Consider the following 19149-nt stretch of genomic DNA (forward strand, 5'->3'; position numbering starts at 1 on the left):
ATATGGTCAGTGAAACTCTAAAAGGCATATTGTAGTGTGGTAAATCACCAGGATAGTTTAGATTTTTTTTTCCCATGGTTTTCCACATAAAGGAAGAAAACCATGGGAGAAAAATCTAAACTATCCTGCTGATTTACCACACTACAATATGCCTTTTAGAGTTTCACTGACCATATACCTATAGGTTAAATACAAAGTGGAATAGTTTTTTTTCCATGGTTTTCCTCCTTTATGTGGAAGGGATTCTGGACTGCACCATCAAATGCCAAAAACAGGGTGCAGTAGATTGTATATAGAGTCATGAAAAATAGAAAGTTCACCCTTCTTCATTTCTTGTTTTTTACATATCGGGACATGATTAAAATGAGCTGGTATTTACCAGATTCCAAAGGTATTAAAATCTAACCTTAAGTACTCGAAAACACTCAAGAGATTTCATCATGTCAAAGTCAGAGATTCTTTATTGTTGCTCGCATGACATTTGGTACATGTGGTGGAACGAGATTATGTACACAGGGTCACAGTTACATCCAACAATAAAATGTAAAAGCAAAACGGTAATAAAATCTAAGATATGAACTAAGAAAAACATCAACCAAATATACACTAAGCACTAAAAGCAAAAAAATTAAGTCGAACAGCAGCACAAACATGAATCTATGTGAGCAGATGATCAGGCATGAACACAGCAACATGAAACAGATCAGCAGCAACATGAAACAGATCAGCAGCAACATGATGTGGTTTTTCACAGTGATTAGTAGTTAGAGATTCATGAGTCTAACAGCCTCAGAGTAGAAGCTGTTCCTCAGTCTAGTGGTTCTACACTTAATGCTCCTCAACCTCCTTCCTGAGGGGAGTGGGGCAAAAAGTGTGTGTGTGCTGGGTGAGTGGGGTCCTTCATGATGCAGGTGGCTCTCTTCCTGCATCTGGAGGTGTAGATGTCTGATGGTGGGGAGGCTGACTCCAACAGACTTCTGTGCAGCCTTCACCACTCTCTGCAAAGCTTTTCTTTCTGCAGCTGTGCAGCCTCCATGCCACACGTTGATGCTGGAGCACAGGATGCTCTCCACTGCACACCTGTAGAAGGAGGTGAGGACTGAGCTTCCCAGACCAGCTCGTCTCAGCCGCCTGAGGGTTTAGAGTCTCTGATGAGCTGTAGTGTTGTTGCCCCAGCTGAGGTTATCATTCAGGTTCACACCCAAGTACTTAAAGCTGGAGACCACTTCCACCACAGATCCTCCTAATAAACATGACAACACAACATGTCATCACCTAATAAACAAAAAGGCCACAATTATAAAGCTTAGTGCATCCCATGATTCAATAGTCTCAAGAACCTCCTTTAGCAAAATAAAAGTGGGATTAGTAATTTTCTTTATAACATTACCAGTCTCTTAAATAGGGGGATTGGTGACGCAGAGGCTAGAGAAGATGGGCCTGTGATCAGAAGGTCGCCAGTTCAACTCCCTGGACGGACAACATCAAAATGTGGGTGGGAATGGTGAAACATCCACACCTGCCTCCACCCTCATTTGCCCCACTCTGGGCCACCCCTACATCTGCTCCCCCGGGCACCCTAGATAGTAGCTCTCTGCTCCACACAGAGGGCTGTGGTAGCTCGGTGGGCTGTGGTTGCGTCAGGAAGGGCATCCGGCATAAAAACAATTGCCAAGTCTTTATACAAGTTAGTTTGCTGTGGTGACCCCTGAAGAAGAGAGCAGCCGAAAGAAGAAGATTATGAATCTCTTAAATAGCAGTGGAGGAAATTTGGCCCACTCCTTTTTCAAGTGTTCCTTCAATTCTTTGCGTTTTGGAGACACTGGTTTCTGCTCAGCTCTCTGAAGATCCCACCACAGCACTTCAATCAGGCTGAGGTTCTGGACTTCAGTGGACCAAGCAACTATTGCTCTTTGAGCTGTTCTGCTGTAGAGTAGCTGCTGTGTTTGGGATTATTGTTCTGTTGCATTGCAGCCCAGTTCTGGTGTTGCACTAAAATTTAATTAGTAGTAGCTGAGTCATTCATAATACATGTGGGTGGCATCTCTGGATATCACATGGCATTGTGCTTTACGATGGCTACCAATTATCTCTCAAAGGTGGCAGATGGTATGAATTCCTTCAAAGAATGCTGAACTCTGAACTCTTTCAGTTTGGCTAGCTTGTCATTACCATTTTGAAAGGCTAGTTAGGGTTGAACTAACTTTTATTACGGTAATACAGTCTTTGCCTCTTGTGGTTGTTAGTGAATTATCACCCACACAAGCACATGCTCCTCTAACAATGGAACCAGATTAATGATCTCCTTGATTTGCCCTTCCTTTGTCTACCTACAGGAGATTTTATGTCTGTGTACACGTTTGTCTCTCATTTCACGTTTTTCTTGGGGTTTCATTAGAGGCTGGTTTCTTTTGTTCTGGTCTGACTGTCGGCATCTAATCTTGTGAGGTGAGAAAGATAAAGATAAAGATGGTGAGTAAGAAGCCAAGGCAAGACTGGGTAACTCTGATAGCTCTCATAGGTAACCAAACTGTCATAAAGTCTTTTATTTTCTTTTTGAAAAGACTCATTATGCTGTTTAAAGAAACTGTTTTGTGGGACGCCATGTCATCATAGAAATTTATTTATATTCTATAGTATTTTAAGAAGTAATTTTCATATAAGAGACACTTAGATGGGGGGAAATTGATTTTTTTTCTCTGTCGTGTGGTTGAGAAGATTTTATTTGTAAATTACTTTCTCAAGAAAATGTTAAATTCTACATGAATCACTCTAGTCATAAAAAAATGTGTAACAACCCGAAGCTTCTGCTGCTTCAGGAGTTCAAGATTTTTTAATATGACTTACAGTTTTTACACATTGGCTGTTTGTTTGAGGCTTACTTTTTGCTCGGCCTTTATTCTTGAGTGCTGTCAGGGAGTGACAGACCAGCACTTACCAGCATGACTCTAATGAGCCAAGGCATCATCATTTCATCCCTGAAAGAGTGATTTCTGGCCTGGAGATAAGTGTAGACCTCAAAGTCCTGGCCTGATTACTGGTATGTCCAGACCCAGACCAGTGGTCATTCCATATACTGCGAGAGTTTCGGAGAAACTGAGATGTTCATTTTCTAAACACAACGTCCCAGTGGCTTTTAAATCCCAAAATACATTACGGCAAAGACTGGTTCATCCCAAAGATCCAGTCCCCCAGCACAACCAGAGCAATATTGTGTATGCTGTTCAGTGTCAGGAGGGCTGTGATTGGTTATACATTGGGGAAACTAGACAGCTGCTGGCCAAAAGGATGGCCCAGCACAGAAGAGCAATGTTCTAGGTGTAGGGTCTACGTTCTCATAAAGATGCCAATGCTTGAGTTTGACTTTTTTCCCCAAACGCAAGACAATTGAAGAACCAGTGACTCCTTTATTAGTGTCCAACAAACACTTGGATGCATCCATTGCTAACATTAGGAGAACATTGTGTGCGGCACAAGGGGCTCAGGGCTATACTTGGAGCTATTATCCCTTTATGTAAGATTACCCTGCTTACATGTAACCTGTTACACACAGAGATTTCTATATGAGGCAATGGGTATGTGTACATGCTAATCCTGTAGACAGTCACCAGTGAAGAGCAAAACCAATCACTGTAGTAGTTCCACAGCACCGACAGTCATGAGAAGTTCAGAAAGTCTTCAGCTGTGATGCGTTGGGTCATCGAGAGACAACATGAGAGAGAAACACAGGAGTCCAACCTTCAAGAGGGTACATTTAGGATGATTGTTTCTAATGGTTCGATTGTTCGTCTTTAGCTCTGTCTTGTCTTTGTGCTTTTTCTTGTATGTGTGAAGCCTATACTGACTGAAAAATCAATATTTGTTTACTTTTAATAGATAGAAGCTTAAGATTAAAAAAAAATCTGCCTTTTCTTCTATAGAAATATAAACTGGAGTTAGGTGTCATCCTTTCAGTAGATGGTTCAGTTAGGGGCATGTCAAAAACAAGAATTAGTTGCTTAGGTTTGAATTTAATTTCTATTTTTTATCGTTTACATTTATTGTATTGACCAGGGATGCTGTTGCATAGTAGTCAGTTCTGAGGTCTTGTAATCTTGAGGATTCTGGTTTTAGCCCTGGTTGCATCTGGAAGGTTATCAGGTGTAAAAGAATTGCCAAACCTTTTTTATGCATTCATAGTAGATGGTGTTTTATGCTGACATTGTATGTTTCTTTATCTGTTTAGGCAGCGCTGAGGCAGAAGGAGCTGGAGAAAAGTGTCCAGCTTGTACAGGAGAATGACAAACTGCTCAGAGGCATCCAGGAGTCCTTAGCCAACACAGATCGCCACCTCACAGCTTACCTGTCTGACCACATTGATGCCCAGCAGATACCTCAGGAAGCTCAGGTAACCATGCACTTTCCTGCTGCAATCAATCATATGTAGTTGAAGGAAACATTTCCATTCCTTTAAACATCATTGATGCATGCTGATATCCAGCTATCCACTGTTTGCTGCTTGTTCCAGAGTTGGATCGCAAGGGCAATAACTTGTACAAGGTGGCACAGACATCTCTTTCCACAGCTACCTCTTGCCGCTCTTCTGGGAGAATTCCAAGGCGTTCCTAGACCAGTTTAGAGACAGTCTCTGGCGTATCCTGGGTTTTCACGGAGGTCTCTTCCTAGACATGCCTGGACAACCTTCCCAGGAAGGCATCAAGAAGCGTTTCTTACCAGAAGCCAAAACCACATCAACAGGCTCCTCCTAATGATAACTGAACTTCTCATCATATCGCTAAGAAACCAGCTACCTTACTGAGAAAACGTGTTTCGACTGCTTGAATCCACAATCTTGTTCCTTCAGTCACTACCAAGAAAAAACATTCAGTTACACTTCGTCAAAGAAACGAGTAAAATCTGATTCCAGATTTGTCATCTTTATCCAAGAAGCCCCGTCAAGGTGTTTTATAGTCTTTGTGTTGTTTTATTTTCTATTTGAACTGTTTGGTTGTTGTTCCTCAGCTGCCACTCTAACAGATCCCTGCATGATCAGTTTAAGGCAAAGCGCTTCCACTCGTCTGTCACTACATATGGCAATCTAATCTTGAGACATTATTTGTTTCTTCTAAACATTTTATAATTTGGCCACAAGAATATAAAATCTAAGACTGCTGAACAAGAACAGGCAAGGCAAGTGTTCAGATGCTGGGGCTCTTCCAGAGTGTTAAAGGGGTGACCAAGTGAGGGCCATTAGTTAATACAGTTAATACCAGACATTTACATACAATGTACAAAAAAGACAGACAATATTTTCCCACTGTCTGACATTAAATAGGACTAAACCTTTCCTGTTTTATATCAGAATTTCCAAAATTGTTTCCATTTCTTAAATGCCTAAATATAAAGAGAGATATATATTTTTATTACGTTCTATAAAGTCGCAAGTTTACATACACTAAGATTACTATGCTTTGAACAGTTTGGGTAAGCCCAGATGGTGATGTCATTGCTTTGGAAGCTTTTGATAAATGTGACATTTGAGGTAATTTGAGACACATCTGTGGATGTTTTTTAAGGCAAAACTTAAACGCACTTCTTCTTTTTGTGGCATCATGAGACATGTACAACAATCATCTAAAACAGTGGTTCCCAACACTGGTCCTTGAGGAACACCATCCTGCATGTTGTAGTTGTTTCCCCGCTCCAACACCCCTGATTCAGTGATTTAATTACTTCAACAAGTTCTGCCAAAGCCTGTTAATCACACGTTCATTCAAATCAGGTGTGTCAAAGCAGGAAAACAAACATGCAGAGTGGTGTACCTCAAGGACCAGTATTGGGAACCGCTGATTTAAGATATCAGAGATAAATGTTGTCCACAAATCTGGTTTATCTTTGGGTTCAGTTGTTAGATATGTGAAGATTAATTCATTCAGTGGAATAAGACTTGGACCCACATGGACTAAAAGGACACTCAGTGAGGAAGAAGCCATTACTCCAAAACCAACATCAAAATGTCAGATTACAGTTTGTCAATGCAAAACGGACAAAACCCTTAATATTTAGAGGCATATCCTGTGGTTGATGAAACTAAAATTGAACTGTTTGGTCATAATGACCATCGTTACCTTTGTGGGATAAAAGAGGACGCTTGTAATACTGAGAACACCGTCCCAACATTATGTTGTGAGGATGCTTCTGCTGCCTGAGAGACTGGTGCTCTTCACAAAATAGAGGGCATCATGAGGAAAGAACATTCTAATATTAAAGCAACATCAGGACAACAAAGTCAGTGTTTTTTGGAGTGACCATTACAAATCCCTGATCTTAATCCTTTAGTACCTTTGTGAGATGAAATGGTGTGTGGTTGCAAAGGCAAATAAAACCTGACTTATTTCCACTAGTTTTGTCAGGAAAAAATGGGACAAAAATCCATCAAATTATTTTGAAAAGTTTGTGGAAGGAAACCCACACTATACAGTTTAAAGTCAATAATACCAAATACCAAGAAAATGTATGTAAACTTGTGACTAAATGTTTTTTGGCTTATTGGAGCATTTAACAAATATAAACAAAAATTGTAATCCTAATGGACCTACAGCAGTAAAGGTTTGATCTGATTTAATGTCAGACAGTGGGAAAAATATAGTTGTCTCTTGTTAATGTATGTAAACATATGTTTTTAGCTATATAGACTTTTTGAAAAATACTGAAGTATTAGAGTTCTACTGAAGCTTGTTCACTGGTTGTTTTAAATCAAATAAAAAAATGTATTGCGCATATAAAATTTATAAAAGTGGTCATTGCCCCCTTAGGACCCCCACTTATCAGCACCCCTGTTCAGGCATTCCTGCCTGATTTTTGATCAGTTATATGGAAATAAAGCTGCAGTCAGTCAAAAGTTTTTTCTTTGAGTGGAAATGCACATTAGATAATAATATAGATCATTTCTGTTTATTCTTTTGTGTTGTTTTTTATGCATTTTTGTGTTTGGAGGAATACGGCAGAGAATAGGGAGTGCTCTTTTCCACTCTGAGGTTCTAATTAAGCTCGGAGCTGATTTGGACCCTCTACCCCCCGTTCGTATCGTGTCTTCCTCTAACATCTGCTTCTCCTACACACCTCCTGACACACATACACCCTCTAGAATAATCAAACAATAGATCATGAAGTAATGACCTGCAGTGCCAAGATGACATTTCTCCTGATCTCACCTACAACGACACAAACACACACTCAGAAGGATGAGAACAACTGGATTAATTCAGCTGGTGATTACAGAGCACTTAAATAATTGCAGGGTTTAAAAAAAAAAAAACAAGTATGTGTTGGAGAAAGGCTGCGTGCGGTGTTTATAAGTTAAAGTTCTTCAGTTGTGTTTTATGTTTTCTTGTAGTTTTCTGCCCTCTAGTGGTGATCTGAGGAAGAGATGTGGTATTTATTGTAAGTCCAGATGAAAATGTGTGCGTTTGTGTGTGTGAAACAGAAAATTCAGAATGAGTTGAATGGCCATGAAGCGACCCTGGTGGACATGAGGAAGAAGAACCAGGACAAAGACGCCTCACAGAAGCTCATGGGACAGATTGACAACACCCAGGTATTTGATACTGTACACACAATTACTAGAAAAATGCAAAAACAAAGTATTTATGGATAAATAAACACTGTTTGAAAAACGAGTTAATTTTTATGATTCTTTTTTACGTAATAGAAACTTTAGTTTTATTATCTAGTTCAGTAGTTCTCAAACTGGGTTCTGCAAGCCAGTGCTTGGGGGTCCATATCTATACTGTATCTATATATATAGATATAGATATAGATATAGATCGGTTAACAAATGAAGCCCTGTTATTTGGTCTGCTGTTATGATTCTGTTCAGTTTCATGAAAAGAGTTTCCGTAATAATTGGAAGAAGTGGCGATACATTTATTATGTTCCTTATTTGAATAGGTAAAGTTTTTAAATGGTTTTTGATACTGTAATTTTCTCAAAACTGTCATTTTTACAAGTTGAAATTAAAAATTTTGTTAATTAAATGGTGTCCTGGATGAAAAATACCCCATGTTTAAAAGTATAAAGATTGTATTAACACTATAAAAGTATTTATGTTACACAAATATTTCCATTGCATTCAAGACACAAATTGAAGAAAATTATTTAATAAACATGAGGGTTATGAGGGGGTCGGTGAAACTTTCTCCCCTGTAAGGGGTCCCTGAACCCAAAACGTTTGAGAACACCCGATCTAGTTTACTGTCCTGTAGAAACAGAAAATCCACCTTCTTTCAGTTCTTGGGTTTTACATATCAGGACATAATATTGTCAAGGTTTTGGATGGTTCAGACCCAGGTTGCTGTATAACAGTATGTTGCTGGACATATTATGTACCGTACACTGTACTCTTGTTTATTGTCTCCTAAACCCCCTAGAATAAAAAAGTATACCTTCTGTTTTCCCATAATTTTATTTTTATTGTTAAAATCTATTAGTATTCTTTATTCATTTTTATTATTCCAAAGTTTTAGAAAGTGAATGCACAAGTCGACGTTTTCCACAGAATCTGCTTTTATGACGTGTTTGGTGTGCCCCAAATCAAACAATTCAAGAAAATGTAAATTACAAAAATCCTGAAATACAGTACACTTAAGATTCCAATGAATATTCCCAATGTGAACTAAGTATAGTTGCTAAAAACATAAATAGTCAATCCTACAGTGGTTGTTCTGCAATTAGAAGAATAAGCTGTATGTCTTGAGTATGCATTGACGTCTGATGTATTGTGGTATAATATTTCACGGTTTGTGTTTTTCCAGAAAATGCTCGCAGACGTCTGGACCAAATTCCGTCTCTTCCAGAAACCAGCCAACTTTGACGCTCGGCTGACCGAGTGCGAACGTGTGCTTCAGGGGGTCAAAAGTCAGGTGGGGTTGCTGGACATCCGCAGTGTGGAGCAGGACGTGGTACAGTCGCAGCTGGAGCAGTGCATGGTGGGTAATATCAATGCAGGTTTGATTGTATAAAGGATGGATAGGTTGTGTTTTAAGAGGCGGCTGTTTGTTTTTGTCCCAACAGAAACTGTATAAGGTACTGAGTGAAGTGAAAGGGGAAGTGGAAACGGTGATTAAAACAGGTAGACAGATTGTTCAGAGACAGCAGACCGAACAACCCAAAGAGATGGACGACAGAGTAACTGCCCTGAAGCTGCTCTACAACCAGTTGGGAGCACAGGTCTGTGCACACCCAAACAATCACAATAGTCTTGTAAGAATGAGGGGAAATTTCCAACTATTCTGTTTCTAGGTGACAGAGAGTAAACTGGAGCTGGAGAAAAGTCTCAAGTTGTCGAGAAAGTTGCGAAAGGAGCTGAACGGGCTGACAGAGTGGCTCGCCGCCACTGATGCTGAACTGACCAGGCGCTCTGCCGTGGAAGGCATGCCCAGTGACCTGGAGGCTGAGGTGGCGTGGGCACAGGTACAACACGCACACCGTTTGAAAGTTGCAACGCTTAGACGTCTGAAAGGTGTATCAAGTGCTACATAGGCTTGAAGAAGGAAGTTCCTCACTTGAGTCACTTGAGCCAATGTCTCACTGGGCTGGGACTGTTGGAGATCAGTTGGGTAATGGTAATCCTAGTGGGCGTTACAAAATGTCCCACATCAGTCTTGAGGGTTACCTCGCTTGAGTTTCAAAGGCTATTTTGTGAGTCATTGGAAAAGTTTGTCAAAATTCTAATGTTACAAGAGCAAGGGCCTTTGACTAACAAGAAAATTAAGAACCCTCAAGAACAATTCAAGACACTTTGTAGAATCCATTGCTGTTCGCAATTTATCCCCAACGGTCGTAGTTCTACACTTTAGGATACAAGTGCATGGTAAATATATTAAAGGCCTTCTATATTGTATAAATCTAACATAGTATTGTGTCTCCTCTGTCCCCATTTGTGCTTTTAGTCCATCCACGTTGAGATAGAGCGACATCAGCCTCAGTTGCAGGCAGTTGTGGAGCTTGCGGAGGCCCTTAAAGCTGTCCTGCGGGGCAATGGGGGTCTGGTGGACGACAAAGTCAGCCTGTTGCACTGCAACTGGATTGCAGTCACGTCAAGAGCTGAAGAATGGCTCAACCTGCTGCTGGTCAGTGATATTTCAACTATATTGTTACACTACACTGCAGTTAATTAAAAAAAAACACTTCCTGCTTATTTACTGCATTAATGAAGTCAAAATGCTCAGTTGTTTTTCTTTTTTTTCTTTTTTTTTCAGGACTACCAGCAGCAGATGCAGAAGTTAGATGAACAGATAAAGGAAGTGAATGAATGGATTGATGGAGCTGAGATTAAGATGGATGAGATTGACAGTCAAGGACCCAATGATGCTGTGCTGAAGGTTACACTTTATGTGCCTGTTCTCTACACTCCATATATTTGGTTTTGTTTGAGCCTAATTTAGTTACAAACCTTTACAAAATAGCAGAGTTACAATTTGAGATCCCATTAGCATGAAATACAACTCCTGATAGCTTTAAATTTATGCAGTAGATGTGAAATGGAAGGTAATGACTGAACAAGATACTTATAGCCTTCTCCTACCAAGGCTGTGTGGCAAAGCGTTCCATGGAAGATGTGAACACAATTGAGACCCAAAAACTGCAGCAGTGATACTTGAGATGTTTGACCCATTAGACCTTAGTCAACCATCGCTAGTCTGTCTGAATCTAGACGTCTCACAGAATTTGAGTTTTTGATTTAATCTCAACCAACTTTGGACGTATCTACCATTGAGATTTTGAGAATTCCAGCCATGGTTAGGACATGCATTTCTACAACTTTCCCAAGAACAGAAAATGTAAACCTAGCTCAGTTTATATGTTATTTGATCATTAGTTTGGCTTTTTTGTCATGCTATCTACATTAAAACAAAACGAATATCAATACTTAGCAATTTTTCCATACTTCCAATCTGGTTGATTTAGTCAAAACCATGCTAAAGTATCTTTTTCCCAGCCATGTTTAAAATACCTGTTAATGGCCAAACTTCTGTATGTTTAATTCCAGGTTTATTTCCATTTATTCCCATGATTTCATTTTAATTTCCACTGCAAGTGTCTAACTTTGAAAACTCCTGGAATTTTGGTACCCATATTGGCAGATGCCCCAACGGTGACTTTTAAAAAATTTTTTATATAAAACTGGAATACCCATTAGAGATGAAGACTAGTCTACATGATTGGGTCAGCCAGTTGAGCATACTGTTCAAGGATACTTTCACAAGTGCATGGGTGTGAAGTGGCAACCATTGCTTTCCCAAAAGGTACAAAACTTAATCAGTGGGTGCAAAAGGGCAACTGCTAGGTGCAAAAGTTCTGGCAGGTATTTTTAGAACCGAAAGCATCCCAAAGTGCTTAACGTAAAAACAGTGGTGTCCTGTCCTGGTTCTTGAATGAGAGTTGATCACCAAAGGTTTAGAAACCAGTTAAGATGCCCTAAAGGTTGGGAACCACCTGTGTTTGGGTCCTGCAGGTGTTGCGTGCAGAGCTGGAGATGAACAAAGGGAAGATGGAGGAGGTGAGAGCTTTGGCTCACGAGCTCATGTCCACCAGAGGGGAGAACTGCCAGGCCCAGGTGGGACCTAAAGTGGAGCAGCTTAACATGAGATTTGACATCATCTCTCAACGCATCGCTTCTGGACAGGTAGTGACCACTTTAATAGATTTTACTAACACACACGCTAAAATGTATTTTAATCAGCTTTACTTGAAACATATTGGACTAAAGTGACTTTCCTCTGGTCATGTGTGTGCCTCTGTATTTGTGTGTCAGACGGCAGCGTCAGCCAGGGAGCTGGAGCAGTACCACAAGGAAGTCCAGGTCTGGCTGGAGCTGCTGGAGGAGGAGGCCAAACAGGGGGAAAACCTAAAAGAAGAGGACTTCCAGGAGGACAAGGTTTCTTCCCATCACGCAAAGGGAAAAATACAGCACTTTGTTCTTTGTGCCGTTATGAACAATATGTGTGTATGTGTGTAGAACTGTGAGGAAGGTGCTGTGAAGGAGTTACTATTGAAGGGAGAGAGTCTACAGAAGAGAGCCCCGGACCAAGACAAGAGAGAGCAGATCAGACTGAAACACAACCAGCTCAACAGCAAGTACAACTCTGTTAAGGTACTACACAAATGAGCTGTTTGAGGCACACAGTATGTTGTTGGTGTAGAGTCCTAATCTTCCAGAACATGACATTACTTGTTTGTTTTTTTACACAACTGGACTTAGGGTCAGGGTTAGGGTTAGGGTTAGGGTTACCGTACTGTTTTTTTTTTTTTTTAAAGATGTTTCACTTCTTATGACTTATGACTTTCTTGTGACTCAGACTGAAAAAAACGGGTGTAGAAAATTGGTGATGAAGATGGTGCTATAGTCCGTATATCGTAGGAGTAGCACAAAGGTTACGTAGCATATGAAGTCAAAAAGCTTGTAACAGTGTTTCCCCTAGGTTACTTGCCTCGGTAGGGCGCTCATCTTTTTGCAGTTTTGTCGACGTGGGGGTACTGGTGAGAAACATTCCTCTATGTTTGCGTACTCAGCTGTTGACGAGGGTTTGAAGAGAAGAGGAGTGCTACATGTGTTTTAGCTAAATACTGTATTAGCTTAGCGTGCTACATTTGTGGCGGCAGTTGTTGACGGGGCGGCACTCGGTTCTGTTGACAGGGTGGGGCGCCCTCCTTGAATAATGGCAAGGGAAACACTGGTAACATTTTTTTATGTTTTTTTTTTAAATTATTATTATTAAACACAACCATCTGGAACAGAACAGAGAGGTAGGAGTCCCAGCCAAGAGGAGGGAGAACTTTTGAACCAACTGCTGACCATCAGATTTCAGCTACTCCCCCTAACCATATAATCCAGTAACTATCCTTATAAACCAAACATCCAGGAAGCAAGACTGCTGGTAACTCCCGAACCCAGATAACAAACAACACCATTAACAAAAGTGATGCGATGCAAGGCATGTCTATAAATTAAGGAGCGGGAGCAAGAGTTGAGATGAGCCATGGAACCAGCAACCAACAGACATCAGACCAACATCATCATCCTCTGCCCCCCTCGCTCCTCTAGCAGGCGGAGCTTGTTCTTTTTAAAGTCTCACCATCAATCAGAACTGAAAACAAAGGACGCATCAGTTAAGCAGACATTAATTCACAAAGTGGTTCAGGGGCATGGAAGAGATGGAAGGATGGAAAAATGACTAGGGTTGATATTTTTGGTAGTTTTCCAAATTAGAAATGTTCAATGGAATTTTTATGGGGATCAACAGGATATATTGTTCAGAAAGTGCAAATTAGCAGCGTGTTTGTGCGTTTGTGTCCAGGACCTGCGTATCCTGAGGAATAGAAAGGCTCTGGCCATCGCCCCCCAGTGGTACCAGTACAGAAGGAAGTCACATGACCTGCTTGCCTGGTTAAATGATATCCAACGCAGCGTGGAGCAACTTCCTGACCCCCCCGAAGGAGAGAGGGTCAAGGTGAAAGCACGAACAGAAGCTTACAGAAAACACACGTTTCCAAACCCATTACTCCATAGATAGCTGTTACTTTTATGTTTTACCCTTCATTAGCATCTACCTCTTCAGCTCATTGTTTAAGCTCTACCTTTTCTGAGTTTTGTTTGTTTCCATTTTCTGTTTTGCAGGTACTTCATTAGTACTGAAAACTGTATTCTTCCATGTTCATATTCATTATCTTCTGCTTCAGCTTTTAGACCTTCTGCTTGTCAAGGATTTACGCAATTTGAGTCCATTGGGCAGATAAATAATTATTACTCCTGAGTAATACCATATGTTTTGGCAACTGCAGATAAGCTCTATGAAAGACTAAAGCTTTTATTTTGGAAATGGGCCCACATTAAAAAAAAAGATTTAAAACAAACAATTTAGGCCACATCCACACTATTTTGGATAGTTTCTGTTAAAAAAAAAAAGTGTATTTTACTCAAGGTTCCGCTAATTTGCTCACATAAGTGTTCTCCATTAGACAACCAGCCAGTTGAACTTTTGAGAAACTAACTGCAGCTTTGGAGAAAACTTTAAACGAGAACCATATATTTCGAGAAATGCGCTAACCACCATGTAGCTTACTTAGTTCAAGTAACTCTTGAATATCTTTGCTACTGGTTTTGGTAGAAAAACTGAAGTGTAAAAATATGTAAGAAAATAAAAGAATGCTAATATCTACTGTTCTCTTTTTGATAAAAGGTGCAGAAATTAATGTAATCTCCAAATGTCTAGATTAGGTTTTGCTGGCGCGGACGAATTCCAAAATTCATGTATTCTTTTTGAAAAATTCATAGCCAAGAAAATAATGTTTTTTATCTGTATTTTTGGTCATCGATTAGTAAAAATCCTTGCATCCGACAGGAAGTTGGAAGGGGACCAGCTGCCCGATAAGCTAACCCCTGAACAAGTTTTTTTTTTAAAATAAGCCCCGCCCCCTCTATTTAAATGAACAGGATGTTGCCCTTATTAGGAAATAAAATACACCTGAAACTTTTTTTTACAGGTAGTGACTCTGATTTATGTAGCTCTCAATTAGCTAAATGAGATTTAGTGCTTAAAGGAAAGGTCACGTAACACAATGATTCTGTTTGGGGAACAAGGCGGGGCTTAAAGCGTCATAACGCTAGTGCGCCAATTCTGTTCCCGAAAATTCCAAGATGGCATCTTCTATAACCCGCGTCTTATTAGTTTCAATTCCCAACAACGAGAAAAGACGGGGACACAATGTCCAGTGTTTTTTATAATCTATGAATGATTCTTATTTGTTGCTAATGTGAATGGTCTCAACACCTAACGGTTGAACTTTGATATCGCTTATTTTTATTATTTTTTTGTTTGTTTGTCAAAATAGCATTGCTGAAAAAGAAAACTATACATTTAACATTTTAACTGTTTTAAAAGAAAATCCAGATCGGTGTAGATGGGGCCCTAGTTATAGCTCGAACTTTGACTAATTATAATTTTCTTTTCGTTGTTGATAAAAATAATCAAGAGTTAAAGAATATGCACAATAATACACTTAACTTAATACAAATGGGAATTTGCAAGAATGGAAACAATAACAAGTCCGATTCACAGGAAACAACAAATGGGCTGTCTGTTAAAACAAAAAGTATAATATATAATAATAAAAAATATATATTATAATAAGAAGAAAGTTGTAAAAGCTTAAGCAACATATTATATTGTTGTTTATTGTTCCACAAAACCGGAATACATAGCTTTTATATAATTTGATTCGTGTGTTTTTTTCTTCCCTACAAATTAGCCATAGTCAAGATTAGTGCTTTTTTTTGGGGGGGGGAGGAATTGATTCAGAAAATGTTAGATAGACAAACCCTGGACCTCACATGTTTTCCTGCATCTCCATCTGACTCTGCATGTGTCTTTCATTTTCAGATGATCACTATGACATTTCGCTAAGCAGAAGTGTCACCTGCTTGCCATAGGCTCACCTGTCATTGCCACGACAAAGATTTTCCCAATATCTATCTGTCTGTCTGCTCATCAGCATATCGCCTTCTGCCTTTTTATTCATTTATTTATTTGCCTCACATTGTTAATGCTAAATTCACACACACCACTTTTCTGTATTGGCCAGTGGTTGTACTCCTTTGTGTAAATAAAGTTTTGAGGCATGTATTCCCTCTGTTCACAGCAGTTTTTCCTATATTATATGGAATGATACATTCACTCTGAATATACATATTGAATCTTATCTGTATGTGTCACTCTGACAAACGTGATGTTTTGTTCTTTTTATTACTGAGGTGTGTTTTTGCTACTGTGTGCTAGTGGATAAATGAATGTGTAACTGTTATTTAATTTTAATTGTGTATTATTGTCATTTTATGAGTTGGTGTTTGCTTGAAAATGTGTTTTTATTTTAGCACATCCACATGCCTCTGTGTGCTTCACCCACCCGGGTCCGTAGCCAATAGCGAGTGACCTTTCGGTTGATTTTGTCCAATAGGAAATTGGCTCAGAGTTCGACAAGAAGAAGGAGGAGCTTAAGGAGTTGCAGGGCTTAGCCAATCAGCTCTCAGAGGCTGGAGCCGCCAATCTAGTGGAGCCCCGCCAACTCCATCTCAACACACACTGGGTTGAGGTGGAGGGCAAGTTCATACGCTTCAAAAGACGATGTGTGAGTTTCAGTAGGCAACACTTATATGTGGTGTACTAACAAAAAGTACTTACAAGTACATAATACTAACTCTTTAAGGCCCTGATTTTTCAAAAGCAATGTAATGTTTTTAGTATTAACATGATTGCAGCGTTTTAAAACCCAGCCAACCATAAATTCTCATTAAAATATTTGACCGTATTGCGCTGCGGTTTAGGATTATATACGTTCATATTAGTTTCTAAATTATCAAAAATATTGGTCACTTTGAATAATAAAGTTAATATTTCCAAGTTTAGAATGAAAGGAATTGGACGTTGGGTTCTCAAAAGAAACAACTTTAAATTCCAACTTAGCTGCCTTGTGAATAAAAAGTGATAAAAGAAACTGAAATAAATTGCTTGTTAAAGCTTCTACCAACATATAGTAACGTTTAATGTCTTTTTGTAAACACTTTTATGGTGTTTGAATGTGCAAAATGCAGTGTAGCGTAGCTTAAATTGCTAACAGTAGCTAGTTTGGTCAGTTAGCACTAGCATTAGCAATTTATTCTAGCTTCTTGACTTGCAATTCAAACCCTGAGCGTTTGGGTGCATTTTGCTAATCCCCAGCTCGAAGTGACACCTTCCTAGGTAAAAAAGACCCCAACATTTTGAAAATGTATTATGCCATACAGTAAACTAAAAACAAATATTTTATCCTGTAGACATGATGCGATGCTAAAGCTCGTAACTTATTTTAGTTTAGCATAAAAACAACTGAAGATAATGGTAGTCATGGGGCATTTTAGTTAGTCCAGCAGTGTGACTTGCTGTTTTCAATAGATTTTTGGAGACATTTAAATCAAAGAGTCTTCAGATATCAGATTTTAATGTATGGTAATAAATAGTCACGGTGAAAGTAAAGAACATAATCAGTCTTAAACTTAGTGTAGGGAAATTCAGAACGTGTAATGTGTCTTGGTGTCTTTCTTGACTAGAGAAAGCTAGTGGTTGGGTACCAAGACAGGCACACTGGTTCTGTATGAGGAAGTCAGGTGTGACTAAGAAATGAGGTAGGGCAGGATAGTGAGATCACTGCTTGATGTGGACTGGTACTTAATACCTGCACATCTACCATTACATTTTTATCTTCATCATACTGTCATTTTTTGTAGCCATTCATAATTTCTTATACCGGCAACCTGATTCTATTCAGTGTCATTTTCATGAGCTGCAAACTATGGCTGAATCTTAAACTACATTATCCACATGGTGTCAGATGTGGGATAACATCGGTATCAGTTCTGAACCCCTTCAAAAGAGGGGCAAAAAAGTTGACAAAAATGTTCAAACAGGATCCAATGGATTGTTGTATGCAGATGATAATGTGATATACAGTGCAGGTGGAAGAGAGCCTGGGAAGGTGGAGTTATGTTCTGGAGCGTAGAATGAAAATTAATAGTTAATAGTAAAACGGAATTCATGTGCGTCAACCGTTGGGTAGAATTTCGAAAAGAGAACAGACAGGATAGAGTGGATGGAGCCAGGGGTGATTTGTGACAGGAGGATAGCTGCAAAAGTAACAAGGAAGATTTGCAAAATGGTAGGGGTAGAGGGGCTCAGGTTGTGGCATCCCCTAAAGATAGCAGTCAAAAGAAAACCAATCTTGGCTTAAACATTTAATAATAAACAAAATTTAATAAAACCAACTGATCTTTAAGGACACTAAGCCATAGAAGATAGACTGTTAAAAATTAATTCTGAATCCAATTAACGATTAAAAAAAAAAAACATCGACTTGGATGCCCTGAACCAAATCTTAAAATTTTCTTTAAAAAGATGGAAAGAGGATGATAAGAATTATTATTATTTTTTTAATATTCTGGAAAACATAAAGTTGCTTTTTTGTTTTTTCTTTGCTACATTCTTATTTACATGTTTTCCATGTACATATGAGGCATGCTCAGATGTTTAAATCTCAATGATTGCTCTGCCTGGTTTGTGTCATGCATGCTGCCCGTTCCACCAATCACATTTCTGGCAGTTCCCTGAGCTTCCAATCACTGAAGAAGTAGGTATACTGTGGGTAAATCACATCTCGGTATCACGTGCACCAAACACCATATACAGCGAAGTGTTGTACGGTACTTGGACTAATACACATCTGAACTGTCAGGCATAAGCCCCTCACGGATTGTGCGGATGGATCGAGGACATTTCGTAATCACGTCTGGTTTGACTTAACTTTAGTACCAATGTTTATGAGTAGAAACTATTTTTTTTACATTTAACATAGGTATATTTTTTACTATTGGCAAATCAGTCACTTAACCAACATATATCCATTGGTATCCTTTTTGTTTTATCGCTTTTTTTTTTGTTTCCAACTTCTCAGACCATGCAGGGTTTGGTGAGTTGGTTTCAAAAAGGATGATATAAGAACAATAAAACCATTAGTAGCAAACGGCAACAAATTTATGGCCAGTTTTCTTATAATTTGACACCAGGAAGGTGTCAGGAATGTGCCATGAAGATCCATGAATAAATGTCAAAGAGTGTACTGTCCGTTTAAAGAAATGGTCTTCATCAGCTTTGATTACTGGAAGGTAGAAATACCGGTATACATAACCAACAAAGTCCATGCTCAATAATCCAGGTATACAATCCAACAATTTTCAGTCAGGTCATCTGGACTGGTATACATAATTCCGGCCGTAATTTGTCTAAGGAACGACAACAAGATTGCCATAGATTCCAATCAAGTACTTTGATAAACAACAGAATTTATAGGATTTGGATTACCTTTAGCATATTTAGGACAGGTTCAATAAAAAAAAAAAAACCCACTTAAAATAGAAACGGGTGGAATGGACCCTTCGAGTTGGCGTGGGGGTGGGTCTTTTGCACAAGTGTGAAATGGATCAACGGATTGGGGCTTCGTCCTCAGTAATGAGTGTGTTGCTTTGGTTGCTCATGATGACATTGAGTCAAAAGCCAAAGGACTCATTTTTCTGGTCCATCTATG

General features: G+C 39.2%; 1 protein-coding gene across 3 annotated transcripts in view; it reads left to right on the forward strand.

Annotated features, from left to right (window-relative positions):
- dmd (dystrophin) overlaps positions 1 to 19149 on the forward strand; it is a 274434-nt gene that overhangs the window by 131271 nt on the left and 124014 nt on the right. For all 3 annotated transcript variants that reach the window (XM_037696602.1, XM_037696599.1, XM_037696600.1), the window contains 12 exons: positions 4226 to 4387; positions 7466 to 7576; positions 8793 to 8966; positions 9052 to 9207; positions 9280 to 9450; positions 9930 to 10109; positions 10239 to 10361; positions 11495 to 11665; positions 11795 to 11917; positions 11999 to 12133; positions 13338 to 13490; positions 15994 to 16164. In XM_037696602.1, coding sequence (XP_037552530.1) covers positions 4226 to 4387; positions 7466 to 7576; positions 8793 to 8966; positions 9052 to 9207; positions 9280 to 9450; positions 9930 to 10109; positions 10239 to 10361; positions 11495 to 11665; positions 11795 to 11917; positions 11999 to 12133; positions 13338 to 13490; positions 15994 to 16164 — 1830 coding nt within the window. The remainder of the gene's footprint in view (positions 1 to 4225; positions 4388 to 7465; positions 7577 to 8792; positions 8967 to 9051; positions 9208 to 9279; positions 9451 to 9929; positions 10110 to 10238; positions 10362 to 11494; positions 11666 to 11794; positions 11918 to 11998; positions 12134 to 13337; positions 13491 to 15993; positions 16165 to 19149) is intronic.

This window comes from Nematolebias whitei, chromosome 23 (assembly GCF_014905685.2).
Source record: "Nematolebias whitei isolate Nwh7 chromosome 23, NemWhi1, whole genome shotgun sequence".
Taxonomy (NCBI): Eukaryota; Metazoa; Chordata; class Actinopteri; order Cyprinodontiformes; family Rivulidae; genus Nematolebias; species Nematolebias whitei.